This window comes from Ailuropoda melanoleuca, chromosome 2 (assembly GCF_002007445.2).
Source record: "Ailuropoda melanoleuca isolate Jingjing chromosome 2, ASM200744v2, whole genome shotgun sequence".
NCBI classification, from domain to species: domain Eukaryota; kingdom Metazoa; phylum Chordata; class Mammalia; order Carnivora; family Ursidae; genus Ailuropoda; species Ailuropoda melanoleuca.
In genome coordinates this window covers 36,087,718-36,106,145 of record NC_048219.1, presented here as the reverse complement: position 1 = coordinate 36,106,145, position 18,428 = coordinate 36,087,718, and the positions used below count along the sequence as shown (strand labels likewise).

Genomic DNA, 18,428 nt, shown 5'->3' with positions numbered 1-18,428 from the left:
TCTATTGGTCTTTCTTTCTAAAGATTTTATTTATTTGTTTGTCAGAGAGAGAGCGTGCACACATGCGCGAGCACACAAGCAGGGGGAGGGGCAGAGAGAGAGGGAGAAGCAGACTCCCCACTGAGCAGGAAGCCAGACCCAGGAACCTGGGATCACGACCTGAGCCAAAGGCAGATGCTTGACTGACTGAGCCACCCAGGCATCCCTCTATTGGTCTTTCTTTTCCTTTTTTTTTTTTTTTTTTAAAGATTTTATTTATTTATTTGACAGAGAGACAGCCAGCGAGAGAGAGGGAACACAAGCAGGGGGAGTGGGAGAGGAGGAAGCACGCTCTCAGCAGAACAGGGAGGCCAATGGGGGGCTGGATCCCAGGACTTCGGGATCACGCCCTGAGCCTACGGCAGACGCTTAACGACTGAGCCACCCAGACACCCCTCTATTGGTCTTTCTACAAAATCATCTCTTGCCTGGAATTCTACAAAAGCCCCCTTGCTGTTCTCCTTGCTTCAGCCCCTCCCCGACTCACTCCACAGCAGCTAGAATGGTCCTGTTCAAACACAGATTATTACATTCCTCTGCTTAAAACTGTCCAAAGGAAAGCCAGCTCCCTACGATCACAAGCTTCAGTCCTTACTGTGACCCACAAGGTCATCTGCAGGTGACCTGCCCAGTTATGTCTCTGCCTTCAGCTCTTAACATTTTCCTCTGCAGTCCCGGTGTTCCGGCCACACCGGCCTCCTCGCTGTCCCTCTACCATGCCAGGGCATCTCCACCTCCGTGCTCTGCCGGGGCTCTGCCTTCTGCCTGGAACACTGCAGCCAGCATCCGCACGGGCGGCTTCACCTCCCTCAGGCCCTGGGCCACTATAACTACAGTTTCCGCACCAACACCCAGTCCAGCATTTCATACCCTTCTCTGTTTTGTGCTTCCTTCTTACCACCATTACTGTCTAGTAAACTCTACCTATTTTACCTTATTCATCTTATTGTCTGTCACTTCACGAGAGTGCGAGAGCAGGAAGCTTGTCTGTTTCAGTCACTACTGTATCCTTATTATGTACGACAGTGCCCAGCATATAGATGTTCCAATAATATTTGACAAATGAAAGAAAGAATGAATGACTATCTCTGATTCCCTACTATTTGTTTTAATAGATGGTTCCAAACAATAGTACATGACAAGTAAACATTCATTCTATATCGGTAATCTTCAAATAGCATTCAAAAGCATTCAAAAGAAATATGGTATAGCTCTGACAGCTCATTCGAGGACACAGAATGAGGTTCTGGCGCTCAGTTCCTGCCATTTAAATGGTGCTGTGCCTGAATTTCAGCTTTCTCATCTGTTGAATGGGAATCATAAAAGCCTGCCTTGTATACTTAGCCTGGAGATGTCTTCCATCTCCACTAGTTCCGAGCTTCTCTCTCTCCAGAGCCTGGGCTACTCCTACTTCTGATCAATGGTTCTTCTTTTAGGTTATAATAGTCAGTACACAAGTAAGTATGGAGTGAGGAACTTGACACCAATGCAAAGGAACTGGATTTGACTGCAGTTTCAGAATGAGCCAACAGAGGGCATGGCTGCCTAAACTGCTAAGCTTAGCTGCATCTGTTTAATAGAGTTTTTATAAGGAAAGCAACAGGCCGGCCTTGGCGAGTCAGAACACATTTTGGTGAAGTATCCTATTCCAGGCGAAAACACAGCTGTGTGCAAGGTATGGAATCTTCTGGAAATACCACCATATACAGAATGGCTGAATGAACTATGCAAATATTTAGGATAAGAGACAAAGAGGAAAAGACAGATTCGCCTTGTCCACAAGAGCCCATCCACTTTCCACCAGCCCTTTTTCTACTCTCCCCATAGCAAGTGTATCAGAGAAGCTGTCTTTGCATCTGCCCTCTGTAATCTCAACTTACACCGTCTTCCTGAACCACTCCATCTCAGCAGCCATCCCCATCACCAGACCTAAACTTCTATGACCCACTTTCTGGCCTTCCTCTTGCTGCTGGGGCCCACTTTTACACCTCTTGGCTATTCTACTCACTCCTGTGGCTCAGTCCTATTCCCAATTCCCACATGCACACTCAGGGTCTAGGTGGCAACCTATATATTCCCATAGCTTTAAATGCCAACAAGGTGCTGAAAATTCCCAGCCTAGTCTGCTATACCCAATTGCCAACTTACCATCTGCATTAACCAAATTCAAACTCTTGATCCAACAACCATTTTCTTTCTTTCTTTCTTTTTTTTTTTAAGATTTTATTTACTTATTTGACAGAGAGAGACAGCCAGCGAGAGAGGGAGCACAAGCAGAGGAAGTGGGAGAGGAAGAAGCAGGCTTCGAGCAGAGGAGCCTGATGTGGGGCTCGATCCCAGAACGCCTGGATCACGCCCTGAGCCGAAGGCAGACGCTCCACAACTGAGCCTCCCAGGCGCCCCTAACAACAATTTTCTAATTCATTTTCCCTTAGTTTTCCCTCTTAGTAGATGGCACCTCTGACTACCTGATTAAAATGTGTTAGGTATAAGACTGAAAATGCTTGGTGGCTGACTGGTGATGACTGTCTAACAAGAAAGGATGCGGGGATGCGAACCACACAGGTGCTTACTCTCTGAATATCAACCCGATACATCCGTCGCTCACTTGCCTTATGTAATCCACCATCAAGTCTTCTGATTCTACCTCTAAAACACTTGTCCAATCTGTTCCTTTTTGCCTCTATGGTGACCATCCTAATCAATTAATCATCATCATCTGCCTTTTAACTGGCATCCCCACTCATCCTCTTCCAATCTCTCTTCTATACAACGGCCAGTTATCTTTTTCAATATAAACTGCATAATGGCACTCCCNTTTTATTTATTTATTTGACAGAGAGACAGCCAGCGAGAGAGAGGGAACACAAGCAGGGGGAGTGGGAGAGGAGGAAGCACGCTCTCAGCAGAACAGGGAGGCCAATGGGGGGCTGGATCCCAGGACTTCGGGATCACGCCCTGAGCCTACGGCAGACGCTTAACGACTGAGCCACCCAGACACCCCTCTATTGGTCTTTCTACAAAATCATCTCTTGCCTGGAATTCTACAAAAGCCCCCTTGCTGTTCTCCTTGCTTCAGCCCCTCCCCGACTCACTCCACAGCAGCTAGAATGGTCCTGTTCAAACACAGATTATTACATTCCTCTGCTTAAAACTGTCCAAAGGAAAGCCAGCTCCCTACGATCACAAGCTTCAGTCCTTACTGTGACCCACAAGGTCATCTGCAGGTGACCTGCCCAGTTATGTCTCTGCCTTCAGCTCTTAACATTTTCCTCTGCAGTCCCGGTGTTCCGGCCACACCGGCCTCCTCGCTGTCCCTCTACCATGCCAGGGCATCTCCACCTCCGTGCTCTGCCGGGGCTCTGCCTTCTGCCTGGAACACTGCAGCCAGCATCCGCACGGGCGGCTTCACCTCCCTCAGGCCCTGGGCCACTATAACTACAGTTTCCGCACCAACACCCAGTCCAGCATTTCATACCCTTCTCTGTTTTGTGCTTCCTTCTTACCACCATTACTGTCTAGTAAACTCTACCTATTTTACCTTATTCATCTTATTGTCTGTCACTTCACGAGAGTGCGAGAGCAGGAAGCTTGTCTGTTTCAGTCACTACTGTATCCTTATTATGTACGACAGTGCCCAGCATATAGATGTTCCAATAATATTTGACAAATGAAAGAAAGAATGAATGACTATCTCTGATTCCCTACTATTTGTTTTAATAGATGGTTCCAAACAATAGTACATGACAAGTAAACATTCATTCTATATCGGTAATCTTCAAATAGCATTCAAAAGCATTCAAAAGAAATATGGTATAGCTCTGACAGCTCATTCGAGGACACAGAATGAGGTTCTGGCGCTCAGTTCCTGCCATTTAAATGGTGCTGTGCCTGAATTTCAGCTTTCTCATCTGTTGAATGGGAATCATAAAAGCCTGCCTTGTATACTTAGCCTGGAGATGTCTTCCATCTCCACTAGTTCCGAGCTTCTCTCTCTCCAGAGCCTGGGCTACTCCTACTTCTGATCAATGGTTCTTCTTTTAGGTTATAATAGTCAGTACACAAGTAAGTATGGAGTGAGGAACTTGACACCAATGCAAAGGAACTGGATTTGACTGCAGTTTCAGAATGAGCCAACAGAGGGCATGGCTGCCTAAACTGCTAAGCTTAGCTGCATCTGTTTAATAGAGTTTTTATAAGGAAAGCAACAGGCCGGCCTTGGCGAGTCAGAACACATTTTGGTGAAGTATCCTATTCCAGGCGAAAACACAGCTGTGTGCAAGGTATGGAATCTTCTGGAAATACCACCATATACAGAATGGCTGAATGAACTATGCAAATATTTAGGATAAGAGACAAAGAGGAAAAGACAGATTCGCCTTGTCCACAAGAGCCCATCCACTTTCCACCAGCCCTTTTTCTACTCTCCCCATAGCAAGTGTATCAGAGAAGCTGTCTTTGCATCTGCCCTCTGTAATCTCAACTTACACCGTCTTCCTGAACCACTCCATCTCAGCAGCCATCCCCATCACCAGACCTAAACTTCTATGACCCACTTTCTGGCCTTCCTCTTGCTGCTGGGGCCCACTTTTACACCTCTTGGCTATTCTACTCACTCCTGTGGCTCAGTCCTATTCCCAATTCCCACATGCACACTCAGGGTCTAGGTGGCAACCTATATATTCCCATAGCTTTAAATGCCAACAAGGTGCTGAAAATTCCCAGCCTAGTCTGCTATATCCAATTGCCAACTTACCATCTGCATTAACCAAATTCAAACTCTTGATCCAACAACCATTTTCTTTCTTTCTTTCTTTTTTTTTTTAAGATTTTATTTACTTATTTGACAGAGAGAGACAGCCAGCGAGAGAGGGAGCACAAGCAGAGGAAGTGGGAGAGGAAGAAGCAGGCTTCGAGCAGAGGAGCCTGATGTGGGGCTCGATCCCAGAACGCCTGGATCACGCCCTGAGCCGAAGGCAGACGCTCCACAACTGAGCCTCCCAGGCGCCCCTAACAACAATTTTCTAATTCATTTTCCCTTAGTTTTCCCTCTTAGTAGATGGCACCTCTGACTACCTGATTAAAATGTGTTAGGTATAAGACTGAAAATGCTTGGTGGCTGACTGGTGATGACTGTCTAACAAGAAAGGATGCGGGGATGCGAACCACACAGGTGCTTACTCTCTGAATATCAACCCGATACATCCGTCGCTCACTTGCCTTATGTAATCCACCATCAAGTCTTCTGATTCTACCTCTAAAACACTTGTCCAATCTGTTCCTTTTTGCCTCTATGGTGACCATCCTAATCAATTCATCATCATCATCTGCCTTTTAACTGGCATCCCCACTCATCCTCTTCCAATCTCTCTTCTATACAACGGCCAGTTATCTTTTTCAATATAAACTGCATAATGGCACTCCCCTGCTTAAAGCCTTTCAGTGGTCTCTCTTTGCACTTGGAATAAAATTCAGACTCCCTAATTATATACACAAAGGTCCCCCCCCCAGCCTGCTCCTCTAATCCCACCATTCTCCTTCCACTCCACCCCACATTCCAGTTCTCTCTGCCTACAATCTGCCACCCAACCCCAAAACCACCAGTTGGCCTGGTGTCAGCTTACAAGTCACTTTCCTTATACCAGCCTTCTTTACAACTGGTGCTTAAATTAATTTCTCCTGTTTTTCTCTCTGCAGCGCTTTCCAAATATTTCCCACAAACTGTGATGATACATATTTCCGTATCTCCCCCACTGCCCCATCACAGGATTCATGAGGATAAGGACTGCTTCTCAGTATTAACATGCCTGGCATGTAACAGTTGCTTAATGAGTATTTGTGGAGTGAATGAACCCAAAACCTTCCTAAAGAATAGGGATTATGGGACTCAATTTTCTGAATTTCCATAGAACAGAGTGAGACTGATAGAGGTTACAAGGAGATTGGTTTTGGGTCCTTTTAAGGAGGAAAAAAAAGCCTCTAGTAAGGCAGTTACAGAAAGGAACGGCCCAGCTTGTTACAGCATAAGCATCCTCAAACACAGGCTCAAAATCTATTAATTCGGGATATAGTAAAGGGGATTCCTATATTTGGTGGGAATTTGGACTTGTACTCTCAGCTGACCAAGAAAGAGACCATCCATTACAGGGCTGACGAAGAAAGTCAGTAAAATATTGATTTCTCTAAGGTGTCTTCAAAAGCGAAGATTTGATGGCAACCTGCTCCTTTCTCTGCCCATTTGTTCAATCTGTAACAGTGCCATGACAACTGGGTATCAACTGAGCACTTCCTCTACGCTAAGCACTCTCCTGAGTCCCTACAGAGGTAGGTGCCACTATTATTTCTGCATTTTAGATGGACGAACCTGGAGCAGAGGTTAAGTAGCTTTCCCAAAGTCTGTTAAGGAGAGAAGGCTGGTTTCATTTCCATGTCATTTCACACTAGAATCTTGTGCTCTTAATCATATGCAGTGTGAGGGTATAGACCTGGTCTTGGACCCTCACACCAGGCAATCTGGCTCACACTGCATGTAGTTAAGCACAGTCTAGATATGGTGTCAGGGAGGAAGAGGGGAGAGAGATAGCTGAACAAGCAGTTGCAAATAGAGCAGATCATCATGGCGTGTGGTTGAAAACAGGCAGGAAAACTTTCTGGCTCTCACAAGGTACTGTAAGAAGAGCGCTCAGGGCGTGGGAGACATATGCCCATGGATGTTCCAGAAGGATCGTGGTTTTTTGTTTTTTTGTTTTTTTTTTTTTTTACTTTTAGAAAGAGAATACACTTTCAAGAGTCTATGAAATCGGCCATATAAATTGTGATACCAGAGTCACAGTTCTATTTGGGTAAAAATTAAATTTTTTTTATCTAGCTAGAAAATACAAGAACACTTCTAACAGCACCATCTTACAGAAAAACTCACATCCCTCTAAAATCTGAAGGCCTCTTGCTTACCCCCAACCCTGAAATAAAAAGTGCCTCCCAGCCACTGATGATATTAAATCCTAGGGGCTTACCTAGGCTCCTGGGGGCTGTTTAAGCTCCTGTTTTGTAGGAGTGGAAGCCAAGAAGCTGGATGGGAAATGTGAAGATTTTCACTAATGGCTTAGTCTTTTGTAGGAAGGCAAGGAGACCATAAACCCATCACCCCCAGAGTGATTCTTAGCCCCAAGGTGTTTGCATTAACCATTTTGGTCTCAGAGTTGATTGGTCTTCCCAGGGACTGATTTGTGAAAGATGATAATCTGATCTGATTTTGAAGGGCGTGTGTATTCAGCTGGGTACAAGTCCAAGGAGATGTGGCCTATGAGTCTTAGTTCAGTCCTGCATCTGAAGTGCTCGTCCCCCATCAACACATTCAGTTCAGGAACTGAACAACATGGAGGTAAGGCTGGGAAAGGTCTCTTCGTGTGTTTTGAGAAAGGGGGAAGGCAAACAGACTAATGGGAGGTTTATTCATTTTTTTTTTTTAAAGTAATCTAGAACTTCGTGTACAAACTTCTGTGGTAGGTTCTGAGGATAGAGAAGGGAGTGGAGGAAACCAAGGGAAAGCAGATGTGTTCCATCCCTTCAATGGACAGGCTTGCAGTTGATGTTATCTAGTGTGGGGGGCAGATCTGAACACATGCTGTATAAAGGAGAGAGAAGAGGGGAAGAATAGGGTTTCTGGGTAAAGCAAAGGCGGCTTTGAAGTCCTCAGACAACAGATATTAAGGTCTGTGCAACCTGAATACATGGTTCAAAAGCTGTGGTGTCTGGAGTCCTTGGACCCGGCTAGGGCCAGCTCCATTTCCACATTACTCAGATCAGCAACCTTTCTTCTCGTCCCTCATCCCTAGGGACTGGAGATATGACAGATGTCTTCCTTGCTTCCCACTCACCCTTCAAAACCATTCACTTGGCTCAAAAGCTGTGGGTCCTGCACATAGTGCTGCTACATAGATCTTGAGTGGCTCTTTAAGACAGACAGCTAGGTGTGGAAGTGCTGGGTGATGGGTACGCACAGAGTAAATGTCATAGATCTTCTGAAGCTGCCAAGTGGCTGCAGCAGTTTGAACTCTTACTGGGCTTTAATGAAAGTACTTTGTCTCCTCACCTTCTCCCAACCTTGTTATGACAAACATTTAATAAGTGCCTACCTGAGGAGAGGGAGGTCACTGGTCTGAAGGAAGACGAGGAGGAAATCCCTGTGCCTGAAGAGAGGGAGACATGTGAAATGAAAGAGAAGGAGGAAGCCACTCTACCTGAGGGGAGAGAGACTCATGAAATGAAAGAGGAGGAAGTCACTCCACTTGAGGAGGGGGAAACTTGTGAAATGAAAGAAGACAAAGAGGAAGTCACTCTATCCGAGAGGAAGACTTGTGAAATGAAGGATGAGGAAGAAGCCTTATCCGAGTCTAATGAAAAAGTGGAGACTTGTGAATCAGTGGAAGAGGAAGAACCAATAAGGATGTTTCCCCCTCCAACTGCCCTTGCCCCTCACAGCGTGTTTCCCCCTCCAACTGCCCTTGCCCCTCACAGCGTGTTTCCCCCTCCAACTGCTCTTGCCCCTCACAGCGTGTTTCCCCCTCCAACTGTCCTTGCCCCTCACAGCGTGTTTCCCCCTCCAACTGTCCTTGCCCCTCACAGCGTGTTTCCCCCTCCAAGTGGATTCCCTCATCAAACTGTCTTTTCCCCTCCAGGAAGGTATTCATTCTGATATGCTTTCTCATGCTTTGGCTTCCTGTGGCATTTACTAACTTAGATTAAAAGCAAAACTAAATTCAATTAGAATTGCAAGTTCTATATTAAAATGATATATGCATGATGCTTTCTAATTGAATAATAAAGCACAGGTTTTTATTGCATGGACCCTGGGCTGAGTACCTTTTCCTTAAAAATAGGGTTTTTTTGGGGGGGAGGGACACCTGGGTGGCTCAGTCGGTTAAGCGTCTGCCTTAGGCTCAGGTCATGATCCCAGGGTCCTGGGACTGAGCCCTGCATCAGGCTCCCTGCTCAGCAGGGAGTCTGCTTTTCCCTCTCCCTCGGCCTAATTCCCCCACTTGTGTTCTCTCTCTCTCTCTAAAATACATAAAATCTTTTAAAAAAAAATATGTTCGGGGGATTGTTTCAGAGAATTGAGAAGTCGAAATATTTTCCAGTAAGTAGGATTATCACAACGCACACAAGCTTGAGCTCCTTGCTTACAAGTCCTCTGAGCTGTGGCTCCTGCAGAAGAGTAAGATTAGCCCTTAGACTTGTTAGGGCTCCAACCTTGCAGCACAGAACACGAACTCAGCACTCACACCCAGCCTGGATCCCAGATACACAGTGTGGATACGCTGAAAACCGACGGGAAGCTAAGGTGCTCTCTGAGAAAGCTGGCATCTTAAGATGGAGCACAGAACAGAAGAGCAATCAAGAAAAGCTTGCCTTGGCCCATGCCTGACATTTGGTGTAACTTAATGAAGTAGGAAGCACATCTGCTTCAAGTTTTTATTTAGAATCTAATGACACTGATTCCAGGGACATCAGAGAATACTGACCTCAATGTATCTGTTTGAAAAATATAATGGTTCGAAGTGTCAAATGTTTTAAGTTTGGAGTAAAACAAGGGGCCAAGTGTCTGCTAGTGACATCACCATCCAGTGGCACACATCTCACGTGCCACCTGGAAAACCACCCACTTCCAGGGTCCTAGAAATGTTTGCATCTGCTGACCTCAAGCCCATATCATTACAATGAAAGTAATACAAAGCCACTTATATAATGCTTACCATTGGCAATTCACTGTTTTATTAAACATTACACCTCATTTAATCCTCACAGCAACCTTGGAAGAAAGGAGTTATGATCCCTATTTATAGAAAACTGAAGAGTTAAGTGAGAGGACTCAAACACACAACTTTCTGGTATTAAAGACTACTTGGTTCTATAGAACTTCCACTGGTCTTCATTTCAATTTTCAAACCTTCAGCTCTTTGTCCTTTTCCTGGAGCTTACCACTCCCTTCCCAGCATCACTTGGCTTTCTATCCATCATGACCTCTACAGGTCAGCTGGTTACCTATTAGAAACACCTGCGAAGCTTTAGACTCTCTCAAAGTCCATTCCACATCCCAGACCCATTAAATCCCTGCGGTAGAACCAGGGACTAGTACTGGGATCAGTGGCTCTATTGCACAGCCAAGGTTAAGACCTGCTCACAAGCCCCTCCTTTACGGATCCTCACAAGTGCCTTTAGATGCTTGCCCTGCGCCCTCCATCACACACCTTTTCCGTTCCCAACCCAATCCATCTCTCACCTCTAGTAGAATTTTACCAGACCGAATTGGTAACCGTGCTGATTAGTTCTCTATAAGTTGGTACCTTTTAACTCGATCAGCACAGCTCAGCAACCCACTCAACGTGACCAACACTTTTTAGGCCAGGCCCTGTGCTGGGGGCACAGACATTACTTTGGAGCAGTTCGTGGTCTCAGGGGAAAATGACCCCCAGGCACTCCCTCTTCCGCAAGTTCTTGGTTGGAGAGTTTCTAAAACAAAGGATTTCACAGGATTTATAGAGAGGGGATGGAAGTGGGGTGACACAGATATTCCAGGCACAGAGAATAACGTGCTTTACTCTCTCTAAATGATGCACCACTCCAGTGGGTCTCAGCTTGGCTTCTGAACTAGCAGCAGCATCACTGCAATAATCAGCATCATTGAAAATGTGTTTTTCTCTTAAAGATTTTAAGTAATCTCTACACCCAACGTGGGGCTTGGATTTGTAAGACTGAGATGAAGAGTCTCATCCTCTACCAACCGAGCCAGCCAGGCGCCCCTTCACTAGAACTTTTAATCTTCTTTTTCAGAGGAAACATCATCCCTACCCTTGTCTTCTTTTTTGCTCCCAACTATTCCTTTGCTCTCTACTGACTCACCACCAACTCTGAAAGAAAATCAATTTCTTTAAAGGTCGCCAGTGATTTCTCTACCAGTTGTAGTGATTTTTGCAGTTTTATTTACTTCTGCTTCATTGGAAGTGTGCTATTTTTTAAATTCTTTTCTCCTTAAGTGTCTAGAACCTGTATTTTTGACTTCTGGTTCTTTTCTATTTTATTTTTCCAGGATATTTTTGTGTGCACATGATAAAAAATTAAATAGTACAGCACATGATAAAAAATTCAACACTTTCACTCTCTGGAGACACACTAAACATTTCTCTTTTCAATTCTAGAGGCATAAGCTAAGTAAAATGCTTATAAGCCTATTTTAAAATTTATCATCTTGTTGATGTCTATCAACTCCCTATTTCAACAGATGAAATAATCCAGTGGATGAAAATTTAGCTTGCCAAACTCTTCCACTTTATATTATTTTAAAGTTCTACTTGTTTCTCTCATCTATGGAACATAAGAATTAGGATGATCGGTAGGGGAAGAAAGGGATAAAGAAAGGGGGGGTATTCAGAAGGGGGAATGAAACATGAGATACTATGGACTATGAGAAACAAACTGAGGGCCTCAGAGGGGAGGGGGGTGGGGGAATGGGATAGACCGGTGATGGGTAGTAAGGAGGGCACGTATTGCATGGTGCACTGGGTGTTACACGCAACTAATGAATCATCGAACTTTACGTCGGAAACCGGGGGTGTACTGTATGGTGACTAGCATAATATAATAAAAAATCATTAAAAAAAATAAAGTTCTACTTGTTTCCTGTGTTTCCTTAAATATACTTAAACCTCTATAGTTCTAACAATTTCCAACAATCTCTTTTATTTCAACTTTAAGGATTCACTTCTCGTATTTTCCTCTTCACTAACACATCCCAAATAACCATGATACTAACAGTTCATGCATTATGATGTTTGCTTGTACTGGTTTTATTATTATAACTTAAAATTGTTTATATAAATGTTATTTATACTGAGTCAACTACTGTACTATGATTATATATCCTTTTCTTGGTACAAGTTTATTTTCTCCAAGGTAACAATGATCTCATTTTGTTTAATTTTTATATACTTACCACCAACTGAGCCCCAGATTTTCCCAGTGATCTCAAACTTCCAATTTAGTTAAACAGATGAGATAATACATCTGTTCCTGTTCTTTCCTTTCGATGCAGAGGCATCTCTCTTAGAGTTATCTTTTCCCCCTGCTCCAGTTTGGGCAAGTTATTCTCTATGCCTGCTACACAGCTGCCCTGGGATTTCCATGTTTCTCAGCATTGAATCCACTGGCTTCCCTCTTTTTTCTTTCTTACTTGCTCTTTTGCTGGATTACATCCTAACGTGATTTTCTCAGAAATACACTGCTGAAAAAGAGGTGCCATCTGAATCTCTTGTTCTTTTGTAAGTAGCTTTTACTTTTCTCTTTGGAAAGTTTTAGAATGTATATAGGTATTATACTTATTTATCCTACTTAGATTTATGGGCCTTAAGCTAAGATTTATTTTATTTCTTTCTTATTTTTGTTTTTCTTTTTGCAACTCCTATTTGTTGGATATTGGATCTCCTGAATTAATCCCACATCTTTTTCTCTTCCATTTTCAACTGAGGGTTCAAAAAGAAGTCACTGTTTTCTCTACATTATCTTAATAAATATGACACACACACTCTCTCTCTAAACCAGCAGCTTGACCCTCTTATATCCATTTTGTTGTTGTTGTTCTGGAGAATGTCCCCCAAAAGCCTCCCAAACTACTTTGTAGACAGACCCTTAATGAATCTCCCTGATTTCAGACTCTCTTCTTCTGCCTTCCCTACTTGCTGTTGACTCCAAGCCTTCGTCCTGTCTTTGTCACACTGTTTTCATTCATATTCAACCAGTATCTATGATAAATAATGTGCCAGGCAGTGGGGATGTCGACATGGAAAAGCCTCAGATGGCTTTACTTACCCTGTTCCCAGCAGTGAAGTCTCCCTGAGTATTGGTGGTAAAATTTCCTCTGCCTATTGGACATCTCCAACTACAATGTTCTCTCCCAACGTCCTCTTCCCACATCCCCGAGTTTAGTTAGTGCTCCCTCAATCCACCCATTCTGCTACACTCTCGACTGTTTGCAAAATTTCTTAATGGACCCAGAAAAAGCCTCACAAGTTCCTTTACTGATAAAAAATCTCTGATACGCTATTTTTATCCTCTGTGTTCTCAAAGAAAGATGTACCAAAAAAAAAAAAAATTCTAGCAGAGAGTCTGGGTTACCTGATTTTATCCAAAAAAGGTTTGTCTCATGGTCATTCTACAGACAAAAGAGCTTAACCAGACAAACTATCAGACTAGAAAAGCAAATGTAATTGGGAACATCTAAAATGACACCGTGTAGCCACATCAATCTCCACTGACCAATCTATGATTGAGAATAAGAAACCATCAGACTCTACGGCAGAAATATCCACCTGCTTATTAACACCCAGAGACAGTAATGTATACTGTGGGGAGAAGCTTCTGGAAGTGTTGGTCGTCTCTTCCACTCTTTCCCCTTCACCATCCTGCAGTCTGCTGACCTAGACCTTAATCTTCCCCGTGCAACAGCAGTTGCTGACTGCTTTGCATGATACACTGATAGCAAGTCTTTTCCACATCATCAGACACAATTACCTGACCTTCCCTATTGCTCTGCCAATGGGCTGGCTCACCTGATAAAAATTACCTATGCCAAGTCAGCTGTAATAACTATATTGCTGGTACTATATGCACATTGTTTTAATTAGGGCAAATACACTATGTAACTGAAAGGCATCTGATGCAGGACATAGGAGTTTTCTGGGTTTTGTGTCTAAAGCCTTTGGCAGCACGTATGCTCCATACCCATAACTGTGTAGATTATAACTGTAAAAATCCCAAAGGATTCCATTAAGCTTTTAATAGCACAGGTTAGAAAATTAACACTACCAACTAATGTGATTAATGCAAGAGAATTTTTAAACCAAATGTCATTTTTTTAAAATACAGAAATAGGAAAAATAAGGAACTCCTTCAAAGGTATGTGAATAGTGGCAATTTGAATGAAGTGTTAATTCTGCATGGGAGAGCTTGAGTTCATTGTCATTTAAGGTGCTTTTGTAGTTAATGTTACAGTTTTACATTGTGGCTTCTTATTACTTTGTGAAGAAGGAGGAGCTGAACAAATTATATTGGTGTATGAAAATACTAGTAATACCTGAGTTTGCTAAGAGAGACATTTTTTTTTTTGTCTTGACATAGTTATTCATTCAAATAACTTTCTTTTAAAATTCTGTGTAACTAATGGTCCCCAGGCAGAGACTGAGCAGTTGCACTTTTTGGCCTCTAGGGGTCAGCATAACTCGAAGGAAGGGCAAGAGCAGCAAAGAAAAGCAAGGACACACAGGGTCTGATGGGACTGAGGTGGGGTGGAGGGAGGAATGTGAGGCGGCGGCCTAAGTTCCATGAAAGTGAGGACTAGGAGGAGCGGGGAAGCTGACTCTACCAGTCCACACAGTGTTCTGGTTTGTGTTCTGCAGAAACCCGGGACCCAAATCACTGAATTATATGTTGCCTATCACATAAACTCCCTTGAAACTACTGACAGTATTTTTATGATCCCCTTCATACATGCTGAAAGTAATTTTTTTTAAGGATTTATTTTAGAGGGGAGAGGGGCAGCAGAAGACGGAGGGAGAATCCTGAGCAGACTCCCCCCTGAGTGCAGAGTCCAACGTGGAGTTCTACCCCTGACCCCGAGATCATGACCTGAGCCAAACTCAAGAGTCAGAGCTAAACCGACTGAGCCACCCAGGTGCCCCATCGTTTACTTTCATAATGTCTGTTTTGGCCTTCTGGATTTAGACCATTGAGATGTGAGAGTTAAGCACCACAAACTGGTTCTCCCCAATGTAATGGCTTTTCAGTTTGAAATTATTATTTTCAAGATTTTATTGTTAAGTAATCTCCATATCCAATGTGGGGCTCAAATTTGCAACCTTGAGATCAAGAGCTTCATGTTCTACTGACTGAGCCAGCCAGGCCCCCTAAAATTATTATTTGAAGGCTAGAATGATCTGAGGGGCTGGCTAGCCCTCTCTCAGGCACTAAGTGGTGGGTTTTATTCTTTTCACCTGTACACCATTCACTACTACCTGCAGAAGTGTGGTGATTATAATCATACATTTTGGAAGAAACTCATTAGCAAAACTCACTGCAGTATCCTGCCTCTCACTGCACCATGCCAATCTCAGAGACATATAGAGTGCTGAAATATAAGGAGGGGTAATGAACAGCACACATTTCTACTTCCTGCTATACTTCCCCGTGCATCTGGACAATACTCTTGGGGACCACAGTTGATAAACAATTGTCTGCCTCAGTTGATGACAACCACACAGTGAGAACTGAACAGTGTTGGCAATCATTTATGCTAGGGGGAAAAAGAGCATTGTATTTCTTCCTTCCTCTAAAGGGAGTAGAAGAAACAGCGTTTGGGCAGTTCGGTAACAGTTTTTGGGCATAAGAAAAGAAATCATTTCCTATTCCTCACAAACTTTGATTTACAATAGAATGCTGGAAGCTAAAAGCCTTGTTGATTTATCATGTGAAGCAAAGAGTAATTTTTCTCCCCTTGTTATGCTTTCATATAATCATGCTCACTGCCTGTATGGGTGGCATTAAAGAATTTCTGAATAAAAATAATAATTTCTTGCTTTCAACCTTCATAATTCACATCAGCAAGCACCCTGCTGGGCGGTGATGCCTACTGCCAGTGACGCTCAATCTTTTTTGCACGCCACTTATCTGCCTCGCGCAGCTGCGTGTTCCATTGATCGCAATACCTGCAGGATAATGCGCCCGTAGGCGTTCTTAAGCAGATTAACCACATCCGCGTGAGACAGCCCATCCAAAGGTTGCCCATTAATGCTGACAATCCGATCTCCAACCTGGAAGTACAAAAGTGGTAGAAAATCACTATCATTAAGAAAAATTAAATTTGAGGAGAATGCTTAAGATTCTTTGTAAGTCATATTTCCCATTTGTGGCTATTGTGAAGAGTCTGTGTTTCTCCTGTGCATGCATGTTCCAGAAGCATGAGGAATTTTTATGGCTTTCCCCAAATACAGACCAATCAGAGAAACAAGAAGGGGGTCAGATTTGATGAGGGGAAGGCACGGCAGGCCACTTTTGTATTTTGGCAATGGTGGTGATTCACACATCCATTCACCAGTAATAGTGGGGCATACAAATTAACTGTTCAATAAAGCTCTAATGAGGAAGCCAAATATTTTCTCCTTTATTTTCCTACCTAAGTTAAGATTAAGGGACAATGGGGAAAAAAATCCTAAGAACATTAATTCTTCTGGTTGAAGGACGATTCTAAGGTCAAATCTCTCTCAGGTGAAAATTAATTTTGGGTGGAATGAAGTGCTAAAAATGGTATGGGAGGCTTTGCAAATGAGCTTCTTTCATCGAGAAGCTTTGATACAAACAATAATATTTTTATATACCCAGGGACCTAATGAATTTTAGGTGTAAACTTTCTCCAATGCATTTTGCCCTCAGCGTGGGTCTCTGCTGGAATTCCAACTTTAAATAAAGTGCCCATGGCTGCAACTTTGTCTCCCACCACATGCTGTTAGCACTTCACCATTTTCCTTTTGTTTACCTTAAGTTTCTGGGTACGTGCAGCCACACCACTGGCCTGAATCATGGCAATAAATATTGGGATATCTCCTAAGGGACTTCCTTTTCCTCCGGCAATACTGATTCCCAGGGCATCACTGAGCTCCTAAAAAAGAAGGAAAACACAGGCTCATATATTTAATACAAACCCACAACCTGATTGCCCCCGGACAGCTGTCACACAGAATCCTTCCATGATGCAGGAGGCCAGGGTAACAGGAGGTAAGCACAGCGCCTGTGGAGTCAGGAAGAGACCTGTGTTTTCAGCTCTAGCACTTAATTAGCTGGGGGTGGGGAGGGTCTCAAGGCAGTTCCTTAACCTCTTAGAGTTTCCATCTTTATGTTGGTTTGAGGATTAAATGAGATGATACAGTGCAGTCTTAGCCTACCGAAGACGCTCAGTAAAAGGCAACAGTAGGAGTAAAAACAAAAAAAAAAAAAACACAAAACAACCCTATGTTACTGCTCAGTGTAGTGGCCAATTTTGATGCAGACTTGGCAAGTATGTTCTCATATGGTGTTTATGATTAAACTGCCACACATATCATGCTCTTCTGGGTGTGAACAAACACACTTGGCTCTCAAAGAGCTGCACGGCTGCATTACAACAAAAGATCTGAGAGGACACCCACTGGAATGACAGCGGAGTCTGCAGAGAGAAGGAAGATGTGGCTGGAAGTGTCCACTGAGATCATGAGGTGAGGCAGCTTGGCTCGCTCGGACCCTGGTGAAGAGATCCTGGCTCTCGTCCAGGTTTTCCCCACATTCGTATCACAGGGTTTTACTATTTTAAAAATCAGGGGAAGAATGACTGACGCATTCCAGCTTCAGCCTGGTGGCTTTTGCTCAGCTAGAGCATCTCTCTCCTGCTGATGAAAATGAACAACTCTGTCAAACACAGCAAACAACTACCTGAGGCTTCGGAAAAGTAAAGACACAAACAGACTGTGGTGGAGAGCCGAAACTTGGAGGAAAAGCAGCAGGGGGTGGATCTGGCCCTTGTTTTCCTGGCAGCCTTGTCCTGAGCACCAGACCCGGTCTAGGGGCCGGAAAGGTGGCGCCAAGGGTAACACTCTGTGTGGATGCCTGACTCGCCCCATCTCGCCCCATCTCGCTGGTCAGAGGAACCAGGCAAAGGGGCCCCCGGTGGCTGGAGAATAAAGGAAGAAAGCTGGAGTAGAGAGAGCCTGAGAAGGGGAGCCACAGAATTCTCTGGCTTCATTCTAAGCGACTCATGTCGCTCACCACAGACCTGAGCTGGGAGCTGAACCGCCGCTCCTGCAAGGTGAGATGGAACTTGCAGTCTGAACCCGAGTGGGCTGACTGCCGCTGTAAACATCACCACTCTCCACAGTCTATACAGTGTAACATTTCTGAAGTCCACGGTAAAATCCTAGACTACTCAGTACGCTAAGAAAGTGTGACCAGTTTTTTTCAACATATGCAGGACGGGGCACCCGGGTGGCTTAATCACTTAAGCATTTGCCTTCGGCTCAGGTCATGTTCTCAGGGTCCTGGGACCAAGCCCCACATCGGGCTCCATGTTCAGCAGGGAGTCTGCTTCTCCCTCTGTCCCTGCTCGTGCTCTCTCTCTCTCATTCTCTCAAATAAATAAATAAATAAATAAATAAAATATGTAGGACTGTTGAAAGTAAAAATTATAGCACTGCTTCGTGGGTTTCTCAATTTTTGTAAATGTAAACTTGACGACTATGGCATAAATATTAGTGGCGTGGGTGAGGTAAAGGGGCTTACATGGTAGCAAGACTCCTGACAGTTTAATTGATTATTTA

At 43.9% G+C, this 18,428-nt stretch overlaps 1 protein-coding gene across 8 annotated transcripts in view; it reads right to left on the bottom strand.

Moving 5' to 3' along the window:
• PATJ (PATJ crumbs cell polarity complex component) overlaps window positions 1–18,428 on the bottom strand; it is a 341,090-nt gene that overhangs the window by 11,087 nt on the left and 311,575 nt on the right. For all 8 annotated transcript variants that reach the window (XR_004623211.1, XM_034653499.1, XM_034653506.1 and 5 more), the window contains 2 exons: window positions 16,619–16,741; window positions 15,792–15,896 (listed from right to left, as the gene is read on the bottom strand). Coding sequence is in view for 7 of the 8 variants with exons in the window: in XM_034653499.1 (XP_034509390.1) it covers window positions 15,792–15,896; window positions 16,619–16,741 (228 nt within the window). In the remaining variant the exon portion in view is untranslated. The remainder of the gene's footprint in view (window positions 1–15,791; window positions 15,897–16,618; window positions 16,742–18,428) is intronic.